Source organism: Trematomus bernacchii, unplaced genomic scaffold, assembly GCF_902827165.1.
Source record: "Trematomus bernacchii unplaced genomic scaffold, fTreBer1.1, whole genome shotgun sequence".
Classification (NCBI taxonomy): domain Eukaryota; kingdom Metazoa; phylum Chordata; class Actinopteri; order Perciformes; family Nototheniidae; genus Trematomus; species Trematomus bernacchii.
Window position 1 is genome coordinate 4,837,592 of NW_022987608.1, and position 25,916 is coordinate 4,863,507.

A 25,916-nucleotide genomic window follows, 5' to 3' on the forward strand; every position below is an offset into this window, starting at 1 on the left:
GATGATAGTACAGGTAAAGAACCAAAAGTATGTAGTGAGGAGGAGGGCGGAGACGCTCCCTTCACTAGTGCAGTAGAAAGTTAGCTTTCACCGGGAGCACTCAGCTAACTGGATGATAGTACAGGTAAAGAACCAAAAGTATGTAGTGAGGAGGAGGGCGGAGACGCTCCCTTCACTAGTACAGTAGAAAGTTAGCTTTCACCGGGAGCACTCAGCTAACTGGATGATAGTACAGGTAAAGAACCAAAAGTATGTAGTGAGGAGGAGGGCGGAGACGCTCTCTTCACTAGCGCAGTAGAAAGTTAGCTTTCAGCGGGAGCACTCAGCTAACTGGATGATAGTACAGGTAACAGTAACAAATTAGCGAGAGCCCTCGGTTAATTTGTACACAATTATCTCATTAGTTTGAGAGTATATAGATATAGCACAATCAGCAATAATTGGTAGCGATCTCACCGGCTGTGTGCAGGAGCGTCCGCTCTTTACCGGTCCGGAGCTCCTGGGGTCCGGGCGGTGAACACCGCTGTCCCCTCCCTTGGGAGGACGGACAGCTCGTCGCAGCCTTTGGAGGGCGAGCGTTTTTCCTAGCCCGCAGCTCCGCAAGGCTACAGGTAGCGATGAGCTAGAATCCCAATTTTCAGTAAGCTTAGCTTGGCTTCTACTCATAAGTAGTAACCTACGCAGCGAGAAGATGAAAAAGGACTGAGCTCGTTGACAGCACCGGAACTTATACCTTCCGGTGTCATACGGGGTCACACGTGACTTTGTTGATATAAATATTCGACCTACCATGCGCGAGACAGAAGATATCCAGTGCTAAAGCACCGCCTCTGGCGGTCAGTAAGTATGAAATAGAACTAAGATGCGAACATAATGATCATTAGGGTACTTGCTAAACATCAGCATTTATGCATTGTGTTTTAGCTAATTAGATCCCTGGTACAGCTCACTGAGCAGCTGGACAGCTTTCTTCATATAGGATGCAAACTAATCTTTGAAGTAAAATATGGCATCAGGTAGTTACTGTATGAAAACTACCAATACACAGACAGGATCTGCTGTGTTTAAAAAATCATAACTTATACAAATGTTGTTATGAAACACACAGACAGTATATGTTGGGTTATGTATATGAGTTAAAGCTACTTCGTAAAACTACATTATCAAGATTGACAATGCACATTTGATAGTAAGTTATACCAAAGTCTCAAACAAGAAAATCAAATGACAAATACAAATTTGACAGAAACAAGTTAATTTAACTTGTTCACAGGTCAATCTTAAACCTAAAAAAACTGCACAAAAAAGTATCAACTTGTATTTCAAGATAAAGGGGAAGAGCGGGTCAAAGGGGTTCAAATACATCACAGGCAATGCTACATTCCTTTCCTTTTATGCCCAAAATTGTTTCTAGCATCAGTAGTTAAGTACAGAAAATGACAAATTAAGTAATTTAACCACATGGATGATTCACAGGAGGGATATTTTCTTTGTAAGCCATGCTTTCTTCCATTCTGCTTCAATAACAGTTGTTTTGTTATACCTAGTCTGTATAAATGTTGAATAACTTGAATAAAAAAGAAAACCAACAGTTGAATATAGTTGAAAGTTCAGCATGTAATTGCAAAATGTGGTTAACTACAAGTTAAATCACATGCTGGCCTAGCTGACTACTACCCACTCCTGCCAGTAGGTTTGTAGATGAGAGGATTTCTATTTGTGTTGATATTTGCATCTTTTTGTGGTGGAAGAAATATCTGAAGTTGTATTGCATACAAGGCAAACACTAGTCTAGTCACCACGTTAGAGTAACTATTGATATTATGGGCTTGGGTTTCCTGTGTGCTCACAGCCCTCCTTTTTGTCCCAAGACTAACATTTCCTATGATCGCTCTTGACAGATGATTTTCTTTCAGAGGCCCCCTCAAGGATAACCAAAAAGAGTTACTTTCTGCCCAAAATCCCTTCCCCTATTGTGAGTTCTGCACAAATGATTCGAAAAGTTGACGGCTTTCTTTGTGGCAAACTTTGTGCATGCTTTGTGAGAGTGAGAGCAGTCTGAACCGTGGTTTAACTTTTTTTTAAGAGCAGCCAAGAGTAGATGTGCGGTTATGTCTTAAAGGGAGGGGCTTGATCCTCAGTTTTTTATCATTGAGTGTAGTGGAGGACCGACTGCAGACTGGCTCCCTCTCCTCTCCTCATCGACTCAAGAGCTCTTCTTTGAACCGATAAGATCCACAGGTAAGCTCAAAAACTTTAAACCGCCTGTTAAATCCACGCGTAAACTTTTAAAAACACATGGGAGAAAGTTTATGTCGCGCGGATGCTTAAGCGAATTATTTTTGCGATTATCGATGTTATGCGTCTCAACTGTAGCTTGTGTGTTCACTAAACGATTGTGAGCTATAATAAACTTTTCTATGCACCGATCTGTTATGTTAATGTTGTATTCACCGCGGGACAACACAAAGAAAAGCGTACGTCCACTCCCGTAATGCGCGCTCACTCCTTCAGGGGGCGGGGGGGGGTGGTGTCTCCAAACCCACAGCCACACAACTTTCTCATCGCCTCAGCACTAAATATGTTGACAGCCCATATTTCTGCTTGTTTATAATACTCATAGTATCCTCCCAATGCTAAAAGGAACGCTGTTTTCCTGACACATGACTGCAGAGTGTGGACAACCCTGTTGAAATATGACATGTGGAAGGTTTACAAAGTTGGCTATATGCAAGAATGGGCCCCATACGGCTTCCAGCACACCACATGCCCTTCAAAAGTTTAAATGTGACCATAAGAGCATGCTGAGATACAGGAGGCAATTGTCCTTTGGTGTAAGAGCTTTAAACACATCCAGCATCTCCTGCAGACAAAGCCACAGGGCAGTCTTGCAGTAGGCAGGCCCGCTCACTCGCAGATGAATCCACTTCTCATAATTCTGAGGTATCACATTCTTTGCAGTCCCACCACCCCTGAGGCAAAAGGCTCTCTTCAACTCTCATTGTACTTCAGTTGGCCAGCAGGTCTTTTGATCTCGGCTTTATTACATACTAGTATCTGTGAAATGGAAGCATGGAAAATGGGAGAGTGGGGAGGGAGGGAGCTGCAGAGGCTAGATCTGTAGGTCTTTTTCTTTTTGGAATGCTTTCGGGCGAGAGACAGCATCGTAATTGTCCATGAAACTCTATCTGATAAGTTGTGCAGTGTTTGGAAAACACGTGGAAAGTGCCCTCCTCTCCTTATAAGGCACAGGCCCAACCTGGTGATAGGTGATTGGAAAAGCCTCTGGAATGCAATGCATAACAGCCTTCTGGTACATTTTGATGTTCCCCCACAGCCCCGTCATATGAACCAAAGCTCTCCTTCATGAACAACAACCCTCATCTTCTATATCTGCTCATTGGATTGTTCCATCCTAGATGCTAATCAACACTATGTATTATATAAAAGTGGATAATCACTTCTTCATGCAATTGAACTTCAACCTAACCTCAATAGTTCATCAGGTACTTTAAGCTAACTATTCCAACATTTGACCTGGTACTTTAAGGTAACTATTTTAACAGTGTATCCAGGACTTTTAGCTTACTATTTCAACAGATTATGAGTTTATTTAACCTAACTACTTAACATTTAATAGAGGACTTATAGCTAACGGTTTTTAACTTTTGATCTGCTACTTTTAGCAAACTATTTTATCCAGGACTTTAAGCTAACTACTTTAACATTAACTATTCCAACTTTATTCTTTGTTTTTGACAAATAAATCCAACTGTTATCTGTTAGTTTTAGCTAACTATTGCAACGCCTTGAACCTGACTTATAGCTATATAATGCAATGTTTTTTTTCACTCACTCTCAATCCCAACATGTAGTCTTCCAGTGTTACAACTGAGTTCTTCATATGTGTTTTTTTCTTTTTAAATCACATCCCTTAACTAACACTTTATATTTCCAAGTACTCCATTACCACTTCTACATTAGTATTTCCTGGGATAAGAGCAGCCCTAATGGGAATCACAACCCTAGGATTTTTTTCTCCAGTTTTTACATGCATATTCACATGCTTATACATTCTCTCACTCAGCTATTTTTGGGCTGGAGCACGTAAAGCAAACTGCAGGCTTTACACTAAAATGCATAGTGCTTTGTAGTGTACTTAGAAGGGGATTTCATAATTGGCACGATATGATATGGGCGCAGAAGAATCTGGAGGTAATTGCACAGAGTGATAACAGGGGTTTGGCAGTGAGGGCGAGAGCCAGGGCCAGGGTTAGGGCTGGGCGGCAGGATGTAGGGAACACTGCCATGCATTTCCGGAGTCTGGCTCTGGACTGCACAGTGCGGTGAAGGCTTCTAGTTACTGTATGCTGGCTCCCTCTCCTTCTCCCTCCCTTCTCCATACACTTATAGGTTAAATGTTGGATTGGATCATTATTGTACCTCATTCTCAGCATATTTAACATGGGTTAAAGCTCAAGGCATTTATGAATCTCTCCCTGTGCAGTTAAGTGTTAACACGACGCAACATATGTGGGTGTGTTGTTATAGTTTGATGCTAGATACTCATAATCCACCACAGTATCAAGTTCCAAAGCAAGAATCCAGAGTTTCCTTGCAAGGCAATGGCTTCTTACCACCACTGAGCTAAGGCTGCCGACCAAGTGGCAAACTGAATTTGAATTAAATGGAAAACTGGCAGAGGCGAATTTCTAACACAAATGATCAGACCATTCTGTTCTTTTTTTAAATAGATGTTTACCTATACTGGGTTCAGTGTGTAGGTTTTCCAATTGTGGTTCGGACATTTCAGTCCAAACATACATTGTTTCCACACAGCAGGTGCCAGAGCTATTTTCTGGTTTCTTCTCATAACAGACCAGTGAAGCTATGTCAAGCATGTTTCCTGTGTTCCAGTCTTAATTTGATTCAGATTTGTTTGTTCTAAGACTGTAGTTATGGATAGAGATGTTGCCCAAACGTGCCTAAACAACCACAAGCTAAATGCATTCTTTCTGTTTTATCAATGGTATCCTTCACATAATTTTCCACCAGTTACATCGCATAAAGCTAGGTTTGTGTTTCCTGGACAACAGCAGCAGTAGGACAAGGTTCGGCTCATTTGAAGTGATTATGATTGACATGCAGCTAGCGCTCCTTGGACTGTGGCCCCGGCCTGGAGCCCCACAGCACACTCGCTCTGTTCCCCCTCGCCTTAGAATTTGATAGCATGTAATTTGAATGCACTGCATCCAGAACCGCACAAGTTGTATAATATGGTGAGCTTGGATGGATGGGCAGATCTTGAGTTGGAAAATAATTCTTAACTCTTTCCTTGGGTAGCAACGGTCAACAAGTGGTAAGCAAAAACTGGTAGCCCTTCCTGATTGCTTGTGAAGTCACACAATGCCATGTAACCTTAGACGATGTTTATTTAGATCCTGGAAAATATACCGTAAGATTTTTCCAGGTGTTTGTGATACAAATTTAAATTCCTGTTACTTGCCATTTCAAAGAAAAGAGATGTGTTTCTCATTATGCTGCCAAGCTGACATGGAATGGTTTTAGATACGGTGCTCTTAGATGTTGTGGCGTTTCTGTGCACAATTAGTCTCATGGGTGATGCTTACTCTCACCCCCCTCCCTCCCTAAAATATTTTCCCCACCAAATGTAGTTTTATATAATCCAACCACATTTTTAAAGCTATTTTCAAGCAACAAATTCGATACATGCACATGTATAAAGAATGTCATAATGATCCTTCTTCCAAAGATCTGTATCCTTTCATTCCAAACTATTTCCAAAACTTGAATTCTCCTGTCTGAAGCAGTCATGTGGGCATGAAAGACCTGTGTTTGAATTCCTCTGGGCTTTAGTCACACTCTAATGAAGAGGGTTTGTTAGATCAGCCTCTCACTCGTGTCATATTCTGACTTTAAAGTGCTATCACTCAAGGCCAGATTGCCTAACAGGCAGCATGGCATGTCAATGTTGGTAATTGCCATATTGGCCTGCCATCTGCTTGTTGCCAGATGCCAAGCTTTTCCAGGAGTTTCATAGCTATAAAAACACACTATTGCGTATTTTCCCCTCTAACTAAACTTTCTTTTTGGTGGGTGATGATTGAAATCATGAGGCGGCCTTGCTTTATATCTTAAAAGGTAAAACCTCTCTTATTCACGTGGCCTACATTTCATCTGGTCTTTGTGGATGATTGATTGTGCGAAAGTGAGGTCAGTGCTCCTAAGCAGCGCTTCTGATGTCATCCTACAAAGATGCATGTTCTTCCCTTCGTTCCCCTAAGCAGGTTATTCAGAGAAGTGTACAAAATTGTTAAGAGGGACATTTAGCCTTTGGGCTTCTTCTCATCTGATAAAACAAGCACAGGAAATGTCTCTGTTAGCTGATTGGCCTTGTGTTTCCCTTCAGCGTCCTCCCACTGGGACCTCAGACGTGCACAGTTTGTCCCTGTGGCAGAGAAACCACCTTACTTGTCTCTTTCCTAACAGCTATATTAACTTTTCCTGTGCCTCTCTCCTCTCCTTTAACACCAATCTATTCTACCTCAGCCCTTTTCTCTGAAAAAGAAATGATTACTATAACGTTTATTCTCAATTCACCCTGCTTCTTTCCTTTGCCAGCTTTCCATTCTTTCCTCCCTGTCCTCTCTTCACCTCCCCCTCCTCCTTTCTCCTCTCAACCTCTTGTCTTCCTCCCATCGCAAACCAAAACTAAATAAACATAGCTTATCAAGAGCCTGTCAAATCACCTTTTAAAAATCAAATTTTTCGTGGGTAATGGAGGAATTAAAGGGCCGTGGAGGTAATAATAAGGTGATGTAAATCCCAGCGGCGTGTGAAAAATACCATCGAGTGTAAACACATGTCATGTGTTTACACAGTTAGCGAGGTTAACCGCTCTCTGAATCGCACAGGGAAACAGACAGGCCAGTGTGCAGGTCAGTTATAGGCATGCTGGATTTCTGCTTGCGGCTATAGAGGCTCTGCGTGTGCTGAAGTGTGTATGGCGAATGTGAAGGACGGCTTGTAGAGTCCACATTGGACGCCTGCCATCATGGGAGTGAGAACTGGCGAGATCGGGCTTGTATGTGGTAATGATGGAAGTGAGGTCTTACCTCATGCACATAAAACAATCACTGTGTCCTTACATGGGTATTCACATGAGTCAGATTTGTTTTGTAATTCTGTTTCATTCTTTGGAATAGCTACAAAGTTGAGTTTTATTCCAACTACTTCTGAGTCTTGGTTTCAAATCTAAGGAGAGTACAATGTTGTCACAACTTAGTCACTTAATAAGTGATCTCAATAATGATTTATTTCCCATCATATCTGCTTAATATTATCTTGATTAATAATTGAATTGTTAAGTCAAGTTTATGCAACATGTTAGAATGTGAAACCAGTTATTTTTAATATTCTGTAAGTGATTCATCTGTTTTGACATATTATTCATTTGCAATTTTATTTCTGGTCAACTGATGATTGGATTGGATGATTGGACATCCAAAACAAAGAGCTAATAGACACTAAAATGCTCTGTAGGCTTGTTTAAGAATATATCACACATTTCCCGGCTCCAGATTGCGAACACAATGGTTGCATACGCGTCCATTTTTGTGTTTGAATAAGAATTGTACGTGGTTGCACTAATGGGAGTGCATGGTGATCATTCTCATTGTCGGAGCAGAGATATCAGCCATTGTCTAATGCATCTCCACCTCCAAAGACTCAAATGTCAACTCGAGGAGCCACATCCCTGTGCTCATGGGACCGCATTTGTGCACGCAGAGCTCCTAAATGAGGATCCATTTTTACGCCTGCAGATATTGTTCTGTAAACTTGTGAAAATAAACAGTGTAGAGCAAATCATTTTCAAATACAATTGTCATTCAATCCTAACATTTCGAAAGCTTTTCTTGCTCCGGTATCCAAAGCCAGACTTGTTTTTATATCCAGGCTCATTGTTTGAAATGGTCCACATCTACCTTTCCTACCTGAATAAGGAAGTCAGGCAGCAGCACAGTCTGAGGTCTGTGTCAGGGCTGCAGTCGGGAGCAGCGGTAATTGTTTAAGAGTGCATTTATAGAGTGTACTCTTTGCGCCTCCTAATCAGAAGCATACTCAGGCATTTACATATGAGCCTCTGAGGACTGCTCAGGAATGCATTACACGCAAGGCAAATGGACGGGAGAGCAAGACAGCGGCTCTAGTGGGCCACTCCGCTGTTGCCATTTCTTTCCACTTCACATGTCACTGCCCTGTTACGAGGGCGGAGGAGGGGGGGCGGGGTGAAAGTGATTAAGGCTGAAGATCAAAAGCGCAGAGCGGCTGATGCGAAGCCTACCCTCCCTGAACACCAGTAGTACAAGTACTTTACATCTTTATTCGTGTCTTTCAGCAATACCAACTATTTCACCAAAAAGTACAATCCGTCTACCTATCATTGACCTTTATAGATTAGACCTATTTCAGGGATTCGTTTCAGTGCGCATTAAGTCATTTGTCAATTTTTCTTCTCTACTTTTAACTCGCGTATGGCAAGAGGACAAGGAGAACAAAAATATGGCCTCAGAAAACCATTTTAATCAGACAGTCCTCCGTAGGGACAGAGGCTGGCATAGGAGAGCTCTTTACCTCATCAGAGCTCTGCCAGTGGTGATTGGGAGAAACACTCAGTCAGGATTTTATTGAATAACCCCAGCCCTGTACTGCAGGGGCTTTACTGTAATAGAGCAGCTCTGCAGTCGCCGAGGTGACAGCCAAATGGTACTTATTAAACTAAGGGCTGATTCATGCTATGTGCCCTACTATGGTTTAACCTTGTTGAAGGCTTTGCCGAAGTCCACTCAGTTTTATGACTTGAGATACAGATGTGTACAATTACAGCAGAGTTCACAAATTCCTTACGTGAAACAAAAAAAAAACCTACATTAATACAATTATTTAAAAATAGACAGTAATTTCATTCTTCAAATTGAACTAATATCCTCTTGAACGATGTGTGTGTTGAGATGATAGCTTTCCTTGGAGATGCATGTGAGAACGGGGATAATAGCTGTGGGTTCTGTCGTCCCTGCTTATTTACCCAGTACACAGCTCGCTGCGCAAATTGAGCATGACATCTAATGGAGTGTGAGCGTGGATTAATTACCCCCATATTCCGACTAATGGCTCCTTCTCTTCTGATTAATGATGACACATGTCACACGGAGGAGGGCACAGCTAAAACATATGAACTGTTTTATGTTTAAATGAGACATCTGCCATTTAAATATTAGGGTGCTTAGGATTATGGTGTATGAAAAACACTGTTTGTTTTCTATATTAATTAACTCATGAGTCATTCAGCAACCTTAACTAAGAGAATGGAGTTTATAAAGAGAATATGGCTCTCATCTATTGTATTAGCAATCCAAAAAATGTGAATGTGGTTCTGTAATGTTATTTCGCTAGTAGGAATGTAGTGTATTTCAATAATTGTAAGTATGATGGGTTAATAGGCCATAACTAACAAAGATGTTGGGGTATTTTATACTCCTAATTATATTTACTGTAGGAGTAAACTACCATTAGTTGATTTATACAGATTTTTTGAGTTTGAAAAATCTGATGTATCCTAGTCATATGTGCATAATATATTTATATTATGTTGATAAATCATGTTATTCTTCAAGAATAGTGACCAAGCTATGTACTGCGCTCAGCATTTTATCAAGTAAGTGATCTCTGATGCAAAAAACGATGTAATGGCTTCAGTGTCTTCAATTTATTCTTATTTACAAACACACAGTAATTGTTATATCTCCAAAAAGCTAATACATTATATCTCAAGCTCTACTTACCTAAGGCTAGTTTTACTATGTAGCATGTTGTTAGCATTTTAGCATTATCAATATATTCACGTTTACTGATATATCTGCAAAAAGCTCAAATATATAATACTGATAATACTTTTTATATTTGTTGGCTTAAAATACAAGGCCTACACAGAAGGTAAAGCAGACACCATCATTTGGGTGCTAGTGATTTTGGAAGGATATGATTCGAGCAAATCGTTTTAGGTGGATTGTTGATGGTTCAATAGATCAGATGTTGAAGAAAGTTCAAATATATTTAGGAGGGGTGAGCTGAGGTTCTCATTCGGGCTAGCCTCATCAAACATGCCTTAATGAGAAACAAAACACCCAGACGCCCCCCTACAACAATGGCTTCTTGTTATCAAAGAACTGCGGCCAGTGTATGATGGAGTCTGGCTCGAGTCCCGGCAGATTTTCACTGAGCTGCAGTGTGCCCGAGTCGAACCCTCGGCCCCGCAGTGCCACTCACTTCAGTGACAGCCACCTGGGAGACCACCTTGGAAAATGGGCCCCTATTAGTTCAGGTTAGACTTAATGACCAGTAATGGTACACCGGCCAACCTAAACTGTGCAAAAGGGCTTCGGGCAGGCCGAAATGAAATACCAGTCACTCAAGCTCTGAACATAAACACAAGGTGGGTGGTGGGTGTGGGTGAATAGGTATTTTTGTAGGTGCTAGTGTACGAGGAGGCTCAAACATGCATCTAGTGTTTGGGAGCAGAGGTGATCCAGATGGAGGAGACACTTTTCAAGCGTGAGGAGATTGATGAGCCCCCCATGGACAGATTATAGCCAGGGGTTATGAAATTATTCCCATTTAGCTGTGCATTGCGAACCAAATCTCATTTCCAGTTTTGTCATGAGCTAAAAAAAGCTTGCAGCAACTTAGACGGCGCAACCAGAGAAGCCTCGTAAGAGCACCGCTCAATTATTTACAATTTCATGGCTGTCTGAGATATGTGTTATTCTAATAAATGCAGGAATTAGAAGGCTTAATTGCCGCACATATATTAACCCCCATAGCTGAATTTTATCCTCAATTTAGTGGTAAATTCCACATCATACTAATGGCATTCGTTAATAGTGTCTTCCATGGTCTTTTAAGCAAATACTAAACAGTCTGTGGTCTGGCATTAGCTCAGGCATTAGAAGTAAGAAACTCCACCATTTCAATTAATGTGATAGGAGCCAATCAGACACTGAAGAAAATTACTTTTTCACTCTCGGGGAGAAAGAGCTGCAGAGCTTCCAGGCCTGCAAAAGGCAGACAGAGAAACATAGTGTCATCTTCAATGAAAGAGACAAAGACAGAGGAAGAGAGAGAGCTTTGTTATGTCTCATGAAGCTCTAGGGTTTCCTAGAATTTCTGGCAATGGATTCTGAAGTCACATAACCACAGAACGAGAAGAAATAGGGAGAGATGGGGGGTAACTCTTCTGAGAGACGCTGTACTCACAATAGTTGCCCTTCCACTGTATACTGCAGATATGAAAATGTGAAACAATGAACAGTGCAAACACACCTTCCGGGTGTAACGTGACATACAGTACCTTTCCTACGTTGTACCTGCAGATTAAAGTTTCGTATTAAGCTTTTTGCCTAGAGGTGGGGCAGCAGACGTGTACCGTCCATGCTGGCTGGCTGCCGCTCTAATAATAACAGCCATGCACGAAAATGAGATCTGGTAAAGCTAGTGAACTTTAGTCCTGTAGAGCCCTGAAAGGATTTGAGGTATGAGGAGAGTGGAATGTATTTTTTGGAAGGAGAGGTGAGCTCCCTGTCACTCGGAGAATGTGCATCCGCTGATTCAAAGCAATGCTAATGCTTTAATACCGTGAAATATGATACTACTGACCAAGGGAAGATGGAAAAAAAGATGCCATGTTTTCCACGGGGGTATTATATCTTTCAGGATTTCATCTTCATCTTCACATTTCTAGTCCCTGGCATCATGTCTGTCTGCCAGTGTAGGTGGACCGGGATTAGGAGTGGTTTACTTCACTGAATTTTGTGCTGACTTCTGCAGTCCTTTGTCAAGAGCAGGGCTCTGCCTTTTTCTATTACAGTACATCTTTTTGTAACTACTGTTTTTCTTCCGTGGGATGGTTGCACTCTTGATGTTCCAGAATAAACTTCGAGATGACTATTACTGTAACATTAGTATTCAATTTAATCTCTTGCAGGTGTTGTTGAGCATATCAATAGTCCTGTGATGGTAACATGTCAAAAAAAGTAGCAATGTGGAAAAGGCAGGTTAGCAAATGTTAATAATGCAGGTTTCAAAATAGAAAAGCTTTGGTAATGTTTCTGTTCAAATAAAATGCTTTCTTTGTGTTTGTTTCTCATCAAATCCGCATTTTCAATAGTTTTATGCAAAAAAATTGATTAAATGAATACGTGTAACTGTGCTATTTACAGTTTTAGTTCGGTCTCATCAGCTTTGTTTCTGGTCAGAGCAGGTAACTGTTTTTGTAACCTACTTGGCACAAACCTGACACGGAGACTATTAGGATTTAGCTAAAAGAAAAGTGAATATTGGAGTTGCCTTTGCCAGGTGGCCAGTCAAAAATGTGTTGCTCCATGTCTATTGAACATGTAAATAGCTATTTGCTAACATGTTGCCACCTCTTTACCTGAAAGTAAATATAACTCTTTTGTAAAGTACCGTTAGGCCTTACAGAGATGTAATGTTACTTGAACCTGTTGAATTCCTCATAACATAAACAAAATCCCTTGATCGCTGTCACAGCCAGTGAAGCCCATTTATCATCCGTCTGCTGCGTACACTGAGACAGCTTGTAGTTTCAACACCTGGCTCAGGAGCCCCTGCACATCCACCATTATATGGCCCTGCTTCAGCTCTCAAAGAGCATGTCAGGGCTGCATGAATGCCCAGAGAGATATAGAGAGTCACACGATGGACACCAAACGTGCCTTCGAATAAAACCCTCAGATTTCTGCCATTATAAGCCTGAACTGAAAGGACTGTCAGGGTGAAAAGACCTGCTTGGTCAGGTCATCTTGCTCCCCTGGCACCCCTACCCCACTCCGTAATCTCCTCCTATCTCTCTCCAGGAATGCAGCCCCTTATTTTGAAAAATACCTTGTCTTGTAATACCCTTGAAAAAGCCTCGCAGCACACACAAAAGAAAGGGCATTCCACTGCTGCGACTTACTGACTTGTGTGTTAAAGTAAGGCAACAGAGATAAAGATTTATGACATTTTGGAAAGATTTAAATAAATATGTTTTCTGTGAAAGGAGATGTGCAAAAAAGGCAATCTTGTGTCAGGGTTTGCACTCAGCTGTCATGTTTTCAACAGGCTCTCAGCATGTGGGGCATTGCATCATGCTTTCTAGCCTCACTCTAACCTCATGTATGTTTCCATGTAAGGTATGATGGGAAGACGTTTTCTCTGAGTGTGGTTCGAGCCAGCCACATAAATCACTCCACCGTTTTTATTCCTTCTTTCACCAAAGTGTAATTTCTGTCGGGCCACAGAGAGCCACACGTCCACCGCGACAGAAACGTGCCTTTTATAGGGAGCATGTCACAAATGTTCAGCGGATCCATTTTCTTTCAATTTTTTCGCCTTAGAGAAACACATCGGGAACCTCTCAGGCTTTATGAGAAATACATTTTTATGTTCCACTTAATGTTTCCAGCATGTCACGTTATTGCCCGTGTACCAGAGGCTGTGGGCTGCCGTGGCTCATGCTGATCACGTATACTTTTACATTTTTAGTCATTGAACTGTGGTGCATATCCCAAGTGAATTACACTTATTAAAAAAAAGTATAAGTTCAGGATTGCCTGGGGGTCTTATACCCAGACACGCTGGCTTTATTGCAGTGATTGAAACTGTGATATTTCAGTTTCTGTTGAACTTTAACTCGCAGATCTTAAAAGAAAGCAAGGATTTAAAGCGTAGCAGAGGGCATTTTCTGCTCTGTTCCGTCCTGTTTTTATCCCTTTCCGTTCAACTCTGCTTTATTGCCATCAGCTGGATAAACTGTTCTCTTGCTGCAGTGTCGGCAGTAGCAGTTTTTACACTAAAACCCACCATATATCAGCACTCTGGTTCCACTAGTCTCTCTGGTCAGCTCACTAGTAGCAGATTAATGTCCTGTTGAGGAGACACAGACTGCTGCCCGGGGCTCATTTACTCTGACAGAAGGCAGGTGTCAAGACAGTCTGTCCTGAAGGAACAAGGGGGGGGGGGGCGGCTTTTCGTTTGGAAAGGGACACGAGAGACGCATGAGGAATGGATTCGAGACATGTCACATGTTCCCGTGTGCCTTGCTTGAAATGAGAAAATGGTGAAATAGGTTTCCAAGACCATTAAATTACCTCTTCAGTTTTTTTTTTCAGTGGATACTATCCCCTCCTTTGTCATTGGCCTCATACAGCATCTGTCTGTCATTATTTATTTAGAATCCTATTTAATATACTTATAAGTCACAGTGCGCTCTCAAGTACTAAGTGGCTCGATGATGTTGTCCTTGTGTATTCATCATAACTCCACTTTGTTATGACAGGTGAATGATGTGGACAAAATTGCATGTATTTATTCATTAGTCCTGGTTTGTTTGAAGCTATTATAGTGTGGTTTTATACAGTCTGGCTTTTTTTTATAGCATGTACGTTCTGACACCGAGTGACAAAAAACATTTTCGACTGTAACGTCCTTGTGGAATTACACAACATATTGTTATTATGGCAAGTCAGGTACAGGCGGTGCATATGTATTGAGATGATTTGACATCTTGCATATTTGCACCAGAATATGTAATGTCTTTTTTTTTCAAGAAAGTGCTTACATAAGAGTACTAAAACTGTCTGGATCCTGAGCGAACAGGAGACAAAAATAATTTGGCATTTTTTGAAGCGGCGGGAGAATGTCAGAGCCGCTCCATATAGCGAGGAGGGGCTAGGGGGGTAGATAAACAAACCATTTCTAACTTAAGCAGAGGACTGTGGCCTTTGAGACGGCTGCTTTTTCACCGAGAGGAATGTTCTCTTCCAGGGGGCTCCGGACTCCAAGAGCACTGCCTAGACTCTATGTGGAACTGAAGAGAGCTTTTCGTTTGTGTTTAAAAATGAAATGTCAGCGTAGTTAAAGGATCGGTGTGCCTCTCTCTCATGACTCCTGAGTCGTGCAGGTGTGTGTGTGTGTGTGTACCCAACAGTGTTCACCGCCGAGATGTCACCACAGGTCCAACATCACCATCAGTCATTCTGTTTTGAGAGGAAGCCAACTCCATGGCCACTGTGTAGAGAGTGTGAGAGCTCTATCTCGCTGTGCAACGCAGCATGCAAGAGAACCTCCCCCCCTCTTTTTTTTTTTTTTTTTCCAGTTTGGTTACGGGAAAAGGCAGCATTTTTTCTTTCCATATTTGGTCATATGGAGCACGGCCAGGGTGCAGTAGCCTTTTCATGCCGTACAAACATCCCTATTTTGTGTGGGATTTGTGCTTTTAGGAATGCTTTTTCTCCAATTCTGCCTGATTGTGGGTGTTGCATCTGAAAGTGCACTTTAAAATGGGACACAAGCCTGTTAAAATGTACGACTGGAGAGGATTTCTGCTGGCTCTTGCTGCAGTTTCACTAAGAACTTGCCTTTTTACAGTTTTATTTATGATTTAGACAGCAAGAATTCAACTTCTAATGCAAATGTCCCTCTTAAAACCCGCATCTAAAAGTAGGACAATGTTTTATAACCCTCTCGGGCAGTTATTTCATTTGGTAAATTAGTTCAGCAGCTGACAAATAAGAATGTATTATCTCATTTCAGTGGTTCACTTTTAAGAGCTACAGATTTCTGAAACTTGCTGATGCTGAATTTAGTGAGATCTGCTCAAAAATGAGAATACAGATGGTGTTTTCTGTTTAAATGGAGCATCTGTAGGCTAACACCGGCCTGTGCGATTCAGATGATGGATATGTCATGCCGGGTAATGTTTTTATTGCAATTTAAGTGTGACTTAGCTTCAGGCGTGAGGTTTAAAGACACATAAACACACCCTCAACCTGAAGGGGAACGCCGGCTGGTGACGTTCAGGTGTTTTCAGCTGCGTCTCCGCAGAAGAAAAAAGGTCATAATACCTTCAGATTGAACACAGCCTAAAGTGTGAGGAGCGATACGAAACTCCCGTCCATGTGTGGGAAAGTGAGAGGAGAAGATATTAAAAGATTGTGAGTCACATTCGAAATAAATACACCAGAGGACTAGCAGGTTATCAGTCTGACAGCGGAAAGTAAAACAATTGAAGAATGCTACATGGACAGTCATTTGTTTTAATCAGGGCAACACAAGAGTTTAAGCGTATCAAAATGCAGCTGCTTTTCCAAATCAGATTTTTTACTTTGATAGATAATCGAAACAACTGCTATTTGTTATCCGGAGCATCTAACAACATGCTGTTTGAGAAAGAAAGACACGAGGGCTAGAGCTGGGTACGTTTTGTAGTCATCGTTTTTATTAGCTGTGATAAATAATTACTGAGATCTGGGAACATTAAGTCATCACTACAACAATAGGGAAAGAAACACAAGCCGTCTGAAGATTAGACAGGTTGTAAACATGCCAAGAGTCAAGCCAGATTATCTCAACCACTTTACTTGGAGGCAAAAGGAGAAAGCGCTGCCAATATGTTGCTAATAATACCTTGGTGTACAGAAAGACTGTGCGTGCACAACTTTGGCAAGTAGAGCGGGTGAAAGACAAACTAGGAAGTTGTTTTTTAAAGTGATGTACCTTCAGACCTTGAAAACCAATTTTCTCAATGTACATTTTTTGCATTTAAATGGGCCCTATTATGCTCATTTTCAGGAAACTTCCTCTGTAGGGAACTTTGGGATTTTAGCTTTCGCAAACCATTTACATGCACAGAAAGAAACCTATAGAACTGCAGGAACGGGAAAACCCAAAGAGCATAATAAACTGAATGTTAGTCCACGAAGGACTTCTGTATCTGAATTTTTCCTTGGCTTTTTTTTACTGGTTTGAGGTGGGCGGGCCTTTCTGGATAAAGATGATGTCACCTATTATGCACCAATCAGACTTTGAGTCATTGTACGTGACTGATCTAACTTTCAGTGTACATGAGAAAATCAGGCTTTCTCTACCTTCATTTTGAATGCTGCTTTTTTGGAATTCATAAATGGAGTGGTTAATGATTAATACCAGCAGTGCTTAGTGTATCCTGCTAGCAGCCTATAAAATATAACACACACAAGGTATTCCATTGAGATTTCCTTGGCTGTGTGTGAACAGATAACCTCAGTCAGTCTGTCTCAGAGTGTATGATTCACAGGGCACAGAGAGGTGTTATGGAATGTGAACCATTGTCTGGGAATGCAGGAGTCTCCTTTTTCTCCAGCAAATGGAAACTTAACATCTTTTACCTTCAGGTCTTTTCTTACACTGAAGGGAAATTTCCTCTGGCTGGTTCGTCTTCCATCTGAAAGTCAGCGCAGAGAATATTGTTGAGGGGATTTGAGGAAACTGTCTGATCGCCACATCTAAAGTCAGTAATGACAATCCATCTGAGGCATTCAGGGACCCGAGCCCATTTCTTGCCCCAACCCTCAAAACCATCAGCACTTTATTCCGCCGCGTTTCACTTGCCACAGTGGCATTAGCTTCTCAAGTTTGCCTATGAATACTGTCTGCTCAAGCTCAGTGACATTTTTCCTCATTCCAGCCGAAGCCACACTTTCAAAAAATTGTTTTGGAGGAGATAGAGTGCGAGTGGAAAGCAGATGGTATTGAGATTGTGCTGAGGTCTGATGCACTTGGCCACCTCATACAGTATGTTGCCTTGCATATATAGTCGCAGCTGAAGACCCTCTGCTTTGACAAGCTATTGTGGTTGATTTTCACACTGTGAAATGAAATGCAGACAAATACAGAAATAAGCTTAGCTGCTTGGAGATGGGTAAATCCTATGAAATATTAAACCAATTACTCTACTTGATTCATAGCAAACCAACCCATATGAGTGTCCTTATATGGTAGCGTAACACATACTCTGCAGCTGTTGGCTAAGCTGCTGCATTGTGGTCCAAGAGGAGATAGGATCAGTGAGAAGATGACAGTACAAATAAATAAATAAACTGCATTGGCAAAGACTAGGCGACTGATAATAGAGACCTTTCTTTTTTTAAACATAACCATTATATCTTCTTATTACCTTTTCACATAACACAAATGTACATGTTTCGAATGTTTAATATTTCCTCTCTAGTTTTTTGGGTGACATTATTATCCACTCAGTCTTGTGTTGGCATTAGATAGAAGAGAAACAATAGCCTAGTTGACAGCAGCGGGTCAGATAGACAAGCTTCTTCCTGTATACCAGTATTCTGTGCTAATACACAGGAAACAGATGTAAATATTTAATCATTTCCCCAGCTCAAACAGCAAAGAACATTTTAGACAAAACGTCACAGCCCTATTATATAGCAATACATAGTATCCTTCATTAATTCCAACCCACCAGAGTATCTGTTCAGGCTGTAAAAGGCAGGCATAAAAAGTGACACTAGATGACGGATGAAGCAGAGATGGACGAGCGGGGATGGAAAGAAAGAAAAAAAATCTTGGCCTTGGTGCGCCAAAAAACCTCCAGTGAATTTATGAATGCTCATCCAGCGCCGCTCCGCACCCTGGGACTGTAAACGTGTTAATGCTGCCGAGGCCTGGACGTGTGAGAGGAGATGCATAGCGCAGGGAACCACAACCACAAGGCCAGCTTTCCAAACACAGCGCTGTAGGTGGTGATGGATATCACACGTGTACACACATTTACCGTACCATAAACACACATACTGTACTTGCGGTGGCCATACGTACTTTCAGTAATACACTTGTAAAAACATACATTCTCACATCCCGTAAAGTTGATACAGAAAATCTGTCATATGCATTTCCTCTGTGCCAAATTACCACGCACACATTTACATCAATACACACATTTATACATTTAAATAGTGTTTATCGTGATACTGACACACAGTCTGAGCATATTTTACCCGCCCTGTCAGACTAATCTCCGGAGACTCCTTACCCCTGCAGAAAACGTTAGGTTTACCCAATTCAAACTGTCCCCAGAGCCTCAGATAAAACAGCTGTTGGTGTGCACGACCTACAGGCATGCATTATCTCCTTCTCTTTATTCCCCTCTTCTCCCTGTGTTACTGCGGAAGCTTATCTGTGCGATAAAACAGTAAAAAATGTGATCATTATTTCACAAAATATTTAGCGATGCAGTATATATTTGCTTATTCTGAACCAAAGCACCTTTCTGGTTTAAGTGTGGGTTTGTTCTCTGTCATGTAGGTATCCAATACTCCCATAAATGGAAAATTTACAGTAGTTTGTCAACAGCTGGATGCAAATGGAGGAGCGTGTCTGTGTTAGCTGTTTAATTCCCGTAGTGTTAGTCAACTCCTACGCACTGAAAATTGAAACCCTCCAAGTATGAGTTCTTTAATTATGTGTTTCAGTGCAATACTTTCTAAAGTTGTTGAACACTAGTAGTGCAATACAACCGGAAAAAGCCAGTGGACAAGAATACTGAGATTTTGCCAAATTGAGTACAAGCAATGCAACAATAACAAAAACAGCTTTGCAAATGTTATGTTAGGCAAGAAATGCAAGAAAACCTGATTGTAAACATAACTTTGTTTCCAAGAAAGCTTGACAGAGGACCTCAAAGATAAGGGGACTTTTAGCGAAAACAGAGAGACCTGTGATTGTTTTTAAGAGAGGCTGTCATAATAAAAGCTTCAAAGTTTTGAACTGAGGAGACAATTGTAATTTCGTCCTGTTCTAACTTTTGACAAAAGCCCTGACATTTTTAGTCTGACTGACCGAGTATTGATAGGTGAAGACGGCACAATACTGAAATCCTGCTGCTTGCTTTTCTCAGGCCTGATTTTCCACAATACACAATGATATATTCAATTTATTTCGGTGTATCATTTTACAAAAGGCATGTTTCACATAGCTTTGACATCTCCTGTGTCAGCTAGTCTCCACGGCAGCATATTATTTCTGAAAGTTAAACGGTAAGCGACAGGTCAAATAGTGAAACTTCTTCAACATACCAACCATAGCAGGTGGACGAAATATTTCCTTCCATTGATGCAAAGACTAGAAAGACCGGGCTTTGTGTCCGTGTTACCTTCACATTCCAGATAACTGGAATACCTCTCTTCACCTGGACACCTGGACAGCTGTGTCTCTGTGGCTGCTGGAGATATAACTCTGCCTCTCCTCTCATAATGCAGCATTCATGTTTTAAAGGGTTCATCTACCGATTGTTAACTGCAGACTTGTTGTTGGCACTGTTGTGTAACCGATGCTCACTTTTCTTAATGTAGCAGGGGTGATCAGCTTATCGCCGTAGCGGTGCCTCATAAAACTACAGTAATAACACAACACTGAATCCATTCATTTGAAACCAAAGAGAGAAACATCTACACTATTTTTGGCCGTAATTTGCAGGCTTCCGTTTTAACAAATATATGCATTGATATCACTATTGACTCCGCTAATGAAAATTAGGGGATTGTGCAGGATATTCAGCTTTTTATCATTGACAATTCTCTTTGACCAATCAGAGGGCGGCGGTATTTTGATTCAACCTTCTTCGGTTCAGCTGCTTGAAACTTTGAGTGAGTTGGTTCCAAAAGATTCCATGTACTATTCCAAAAAAAGTCTATTAGAGTAGAGCGTGCAAGTCAGTGGAAATGTGGCATTAGATGATAATAAAAAATTAAAAAGTGCTTGTTACTGAACATTGTTAACATTATAGGTCTCCCTAACATTAACATGTAAGCATTATAGCTCGGTGAATGTGGCATTTGGCTTACAGGCAAAGCCGCACAGAGCTGTTAGCATGGCTGTAGACTGGCTCAAATGCACATATGCATAAGTTTTGAAGTACACCTATTGTTCTAAAAGGCTAAATAAGCACTAGTCCAAGCATCAATTGACTTAATTTGAGTTCTGCCTTTAGACATGTTCTGTTAAGAGGATAAAATAAAGGGAATAAAGGGTTGATGTAAAATCTTTGTCTTTATAAAAAGGGATTTGTATTCCAACATGTTTGAGACTAGAACGTAGCAGGTATTATTTTTACTGTCATAAAAGTCACTTCAAAATAAAGTAAATCAATTTGATTTGTGACTAATCCTTGTAACCACCAGCTGCAACAAGTAACCATTGTTCCTTTATTTGCCAACCTCACAGCTAGAAAGCATACAGCGTGCGTAAAGCTAGTTTTTACTTGTTTATCCTCACATTCATTCCCTTTTATTCAGCAACTAAAACCGTCACTGCACACAAAGGAAATTCCAAATGAGGAGTTGTCTGTAACTGGCATCTGAGTGAGTAATTGGAGGCTCTTTCAAGTCCCCTCTGCTAAAATCAGAGGTTAAATAGAAGCATTCCTCGCATAGCTCCATAGCCATAATGTGGAGATGAATGTGTTTGTCTTAAGGTGGTGAGGGGATGGTTGTTCTGACTGATCACAGTTACAAAATCTGACCAAAAAGCTCCACTTAGAAGAATGCAAAGCCAGCGTTAGGAACATTTCACCAAAGACCAAAAATAGACGTTCTGCTGGCCCATTCTTCAGCTTTACTCCCAGACTGCTGCTTGATCTGCTACGTGCCTCATTTGTCCAATAGGGGCCCATTGTTTTGGTGCTTTTAACCCAAGACTTCGTGAGAAGATAGAGGCATTATAAGGGGGGTGTAATCCCAGTGGCTGTCAGGATAATATCAACTTGGCTTTTAAGGCTTTCTAAGAGGCTGGCACTTAGTCACTGGGTTCTGTGCCAGGGTCTGGCAGTCTCGACAGGTAGTAATTTGACTGGTAAATGTGTCATTATAGCCATTGTAGAAGTGGGGGCAGGCAGGGGAAGAGAAAGAGGGGGAGGAGGGGAGTCAATAGAGACAGAATAAGAAGTGAGGGCAGGATGTATGGACGCAGGTTTGACAAATGGTCAAAACGTAACAGGCAGAAGAAGAGGTTTTACAGTGGACATGCTAAGACAGGCTAAAAGTCTGGAAAAGTCCCAAACGTGCGACTCCAGGTTGCTCAACTTTATGGAATGCTGTCTTCCTCTCGTTAGCTTTTGCAAAGTGCGGGTGGTCCCTCCAGTGATATACACAACCGTTACACTTCTACGTCTTACTGAGGGCCTTGTCTGCGAGCCACAGGCTTCCTCTTCTTCCCGGTGCTCTCCCACGTGGAGACGAGACAATGCGACTGTGCCGCATTCACTCTTGCATTCATTTCACAGCCCTATTCATACACCGTAAATCAAATATAATTACCTCAGGTTTATGATTCATGTAAACTCACGTATATATATGGCCCGCTGCAATCACAAACCTACTTTCATTCTAATTGACTTTGTAAATGGCATGTTTTTAAACGATCTATAACCCTTTCTTTTTTCTTCTAACAAACCTGAACACCAAATGAAAACGCAGTCTCCTCCGCTGCATAAATCACGCATTATTTGCAACAATAACTGCAAATGTATATGCCGCCGTGCTTGTGTTGCTAATAACTTTGTCTCCCTTGGCGTCGCTGCTTCTAGGAAGTATGTGATTAGACTGGTGATGTTTGGAGGCCTTGTCGGTTTTACTTATTGCGTTCATTTCGTCTTAATTACGGTTGTATAGCCCCGCATTAAATCCCCTCCCCCACCTCCCCTGTCGTTTTGCAAATAACACTCAGAGTGCATCTAAACATAGAGAGTGCATTTTTGCGGTATTTAAAATATCTCTCCCTCCTCCGAGTCACAGTGGTTTTTACAGTGTAATAGCGGGGAGACAAAGCTGTGTTTACTGTACAGGCTCAAATAGGGAAAGGGGGGGGGGGGCTGGGTGAGAAGATGCAGTGGGGAGGGGGAGTAGGATTCCTCAGTCATGCATTTTTTCTTTTAGCTTCTCTGTGTGTTTCCTGTCCGTGTGTACATTCTCATTAGTATGCTTATTGCTCTGTGTGAATGCATGCACACAAACGCTGTAAAGTTGCGTGCCTGTGTGCATGCATACTTATATACAGATGTGTGAAGAGGCTCTCTTTCAACCTTTCCGGTGTGCAGATACACGAAGAAAAAGCACGCTTGTAGCACACAGGAAGCTAGCCTCAAGAGCCGAGTCACGTCCGAGAACAGAGTTTAGCCAAGCTCTGACATGTGGGCACAGAACAGGAAAAGTTAGCAGTGGAGATAGGGAGAGGAGACGGCGAAGGGAGGGAGGGAGGGAGGGAGTAAGGGGGCAAGGCTAAGGGAAAGAAGGAAGGAGGTCACTGGAGGATGGAGGGAGGGACTAGCAGGGAGGGGAAGGGAACAGGCATTTGCCTTTTCTGTCAGCTGAGGCCGGACTGTGGGAGACTCTTACTTCACGTTGTAGCATTGTCTGCTTGGAGAGAGCATTGTGAGACACTGGTATGGTGTGAAGGAAAACACAATTGTTTGAATTCAAGGTATGACAGTCAACGTTCTTCCTTTTTGTTTCTTCAAATGATCCTGTTGCACTCTCAAGCATCTTATTTTCTGCCACTTGAATGTTCTATCACCACAAAGGGTCTTAACACAACGGTCTATTTATTCTGTAAACTGTCATGCACCTTCGTTTGTCCTATGTTTACCGTGCTGCTGTTAGGGTTAGAAGATGTAGTTTGAGGATGTATGATGGGAGGCTCACAGCTCCTGGGTGGTCTTGGTCCTCAGTGCAGTCACGTAACCCACTGGGGTATTTTTAGTGAGAGTTGTTCTTAACTGATTGAGTTAACATCCTGTGTTGGATTCTTCCTCATTCCTCTGTTGTCCACCAAAGTTTCTTGGTATCGTTTCAGGCAGTTTGCATCTGAGACGGACATTTTCACGACCACACACTTCTGATGTGTACTGTGCGTAGAAAGATGTTAGTAAGTTATTATCTTTAGGATGTTATGCTTCGTCGATTTGGCAACAACCGTACTTGCAGCTTACAGTGGTTAAATGAAACGGCAAACCCTCATTGAGCCTCTCAACTTTCTTTTGTTCTTTTCAATAATAAAAAATAATGAAAAGCTGATAAAAAAATACCTGCAAAATGACAGTTTTGAAGAATAACTGTTCAGTGCTTTGCATTGTCTTTCCTGTGGCTGCTGTACAATAAAAGCTGTCCATGTTTTGCCCTAAAAATGATTTAAATTTGAAGCCACAGCAGCAGGATGTTGCATTTGCATTAGCAGGAATATAATAAACTCTGAAATACCCATGTCCCATGTGTGAAGGCATTTTGAATCTAGAATCAAATCTACATTTACATTTTTTATTATTTAAGAATTGTAATTTAAAATACAGTACTTCCCAGATATCAGAGAACTTAAGCTTTGTTCAACAAGTATTCCAGCCCTCTCAGGATGCTTAAATGAATACATTTTCGTCTTCCCTTCCTTTCTGCCTTCCTGAAAGTGAGCAAATCAACATGTCTGTGTTTGGTGATGTCATCCCTCAGGGCACAATCATGGAGGAAATGGACTTTGAGCAGCGCCGGGAGCTGAGGAGGCAGAAACGAGAGGAGATGCGCCTGGAGGCCGAGCGGTAAGACCCGTTTGGTTGTCTGTCATTCACGTCTGCAGATTAGTACACTATGATTTTTCAATAAATGATCTCATAAAGCAGAAAGTGTTTAAAGAAAGTCACTTTTCTACAATGGATTAATTTGTAGTTGGAGCCACAGAACTAGCTGTCCCTTAAGAAGATCTTTGGCTGTGTGAAGCTGCTGTTGTGTAATGAGGCTCCGGTTGTCAGTGCACTGATGTTCATGCCAAGTCGGAACAGGGCGCCAGCTTTAACGGCTTAGACCCTCCCCTCGGTCTTTAAAAGCATCACTCAGCAAATATTGGCTTCCCCGACCTGGGCTGGAGGCAAAAACAGGTTGATAAGAAATCTGATAAGCAAAGAGATGACCTTTAAGTGGGAATGTTCAATCGCGCCCTCCCGCCCCTCTTTCCAATTTTCTCTCCCAGGAACCGCGGCCTTGTGAACTTCCTTTTGATTCAATGGGAGGAATTGATTAAGGTAAAGTTCATCTCAGCTTTGTGATTGAGCGGTAACACGGCAAGTGCAGTAATCAAAACTAGTAAAAAGGTTTTTTTTTATTGCAAGAACTTGATACATGGTGTGCCAAGGAGGCATTTAATAGAGCCTTTTCACTCGAGCCTCTCCATGTGGGCTGCAGCTCGGCTTCCAATTAAGGACGAGGTTGATGTGGATGCAGATACCGAGCAAGGTCACTCGTCTGTTGGATGTATCTGTGAGAAGATTTTGTTCAAGCCAGCTACTCCATCACTGATGACACAGAAACAAGCTGACTACTGCTGAATGCATAGATGTTTCTCTCTGATAACATTTCTATGACACAAAGAATATGTGTGGGCCATTTGCTGAAGGTAAAATAACCTTTCTTGTATAAAAGAAATTCTGCAGCATCCAAAACTTGTTAAGGAGATATACTTGGTTATAAAATTCAGGGTCATCCAAATTCACCTACTTTTAGCTCTGTTTTGGTCTCCACCAACTCTTGAGGGAAATGTTTCCTTTACGTTTAAATGTTTCTCCAGAAAGTTATTAATTCTGTCAGTGCTTGGTAGATAGTTGAGGTGTGTTTATCAGATCTTTTTCACTGATAACAGCTGCCTTCTAGGTGATAAACGAGGTGAACGGGGGTCGAGTTTTGGGCCAAAAAAAGTCAACAATAAGCTAAAATATGCTAAAATGCTTCTTTGAGTTGAATGAAACGTCATTAGTCTCGTCTGTGAGTGTGTAGGTAGACTTAGATTTCATTTACAAATACAAAATATTGCATGATTGTTCTTTAATAATCAAATGTAAGTGGACCCTGTAAAGAGAAAATGCCTTACTTACTCATACGCACCTACTATTTCCATAGCGACTTTATCTATACCTTTTGGAACCATTTCAGGGTGAATATCTTAATGTGTGTGTAACAGTTTTGCGA

General features: G+C 41.5%; 1 protein-coding gene across 7 annotated transcripts in view; it reads left to right on the forward strand.

Moving 5' to 3' along the window:
* Nucleotides 1–2,134: 2,134 nt before the first annotated feature.
* The window catches only part of cald1a (caldesmon 1a), a 49,426-nt gene continuing 25,644 nt past the window's right edge, over nucleotides 2,135–25,916 (forward strand). For 6 of the 7 annotated variants that reach the window (XR_004555973.1, XM_034131584.1, XM_034131586.1 and 3 more), the window contains exons 1-2: nucleotides 2,135–2,241; nucleotides 24,411–24,496. Coding sequence is in view for 6 of the 7 variants with exons in the window: in XM_034131584.1 (XP_033987475.1) it covers nucleotides 24,420–24,496 (77 nt within the window). In the remaining variant the exon portion in view is untranslated. Of the gene's footprint in view, nucleotides 2,242–23,241; nucleotides 23,392–24,410; nucleotides 24,497–25,916 lie in introns of those variants that run through there. The other variant, XM_034131585.1, reaches the window with a different exon arrangement.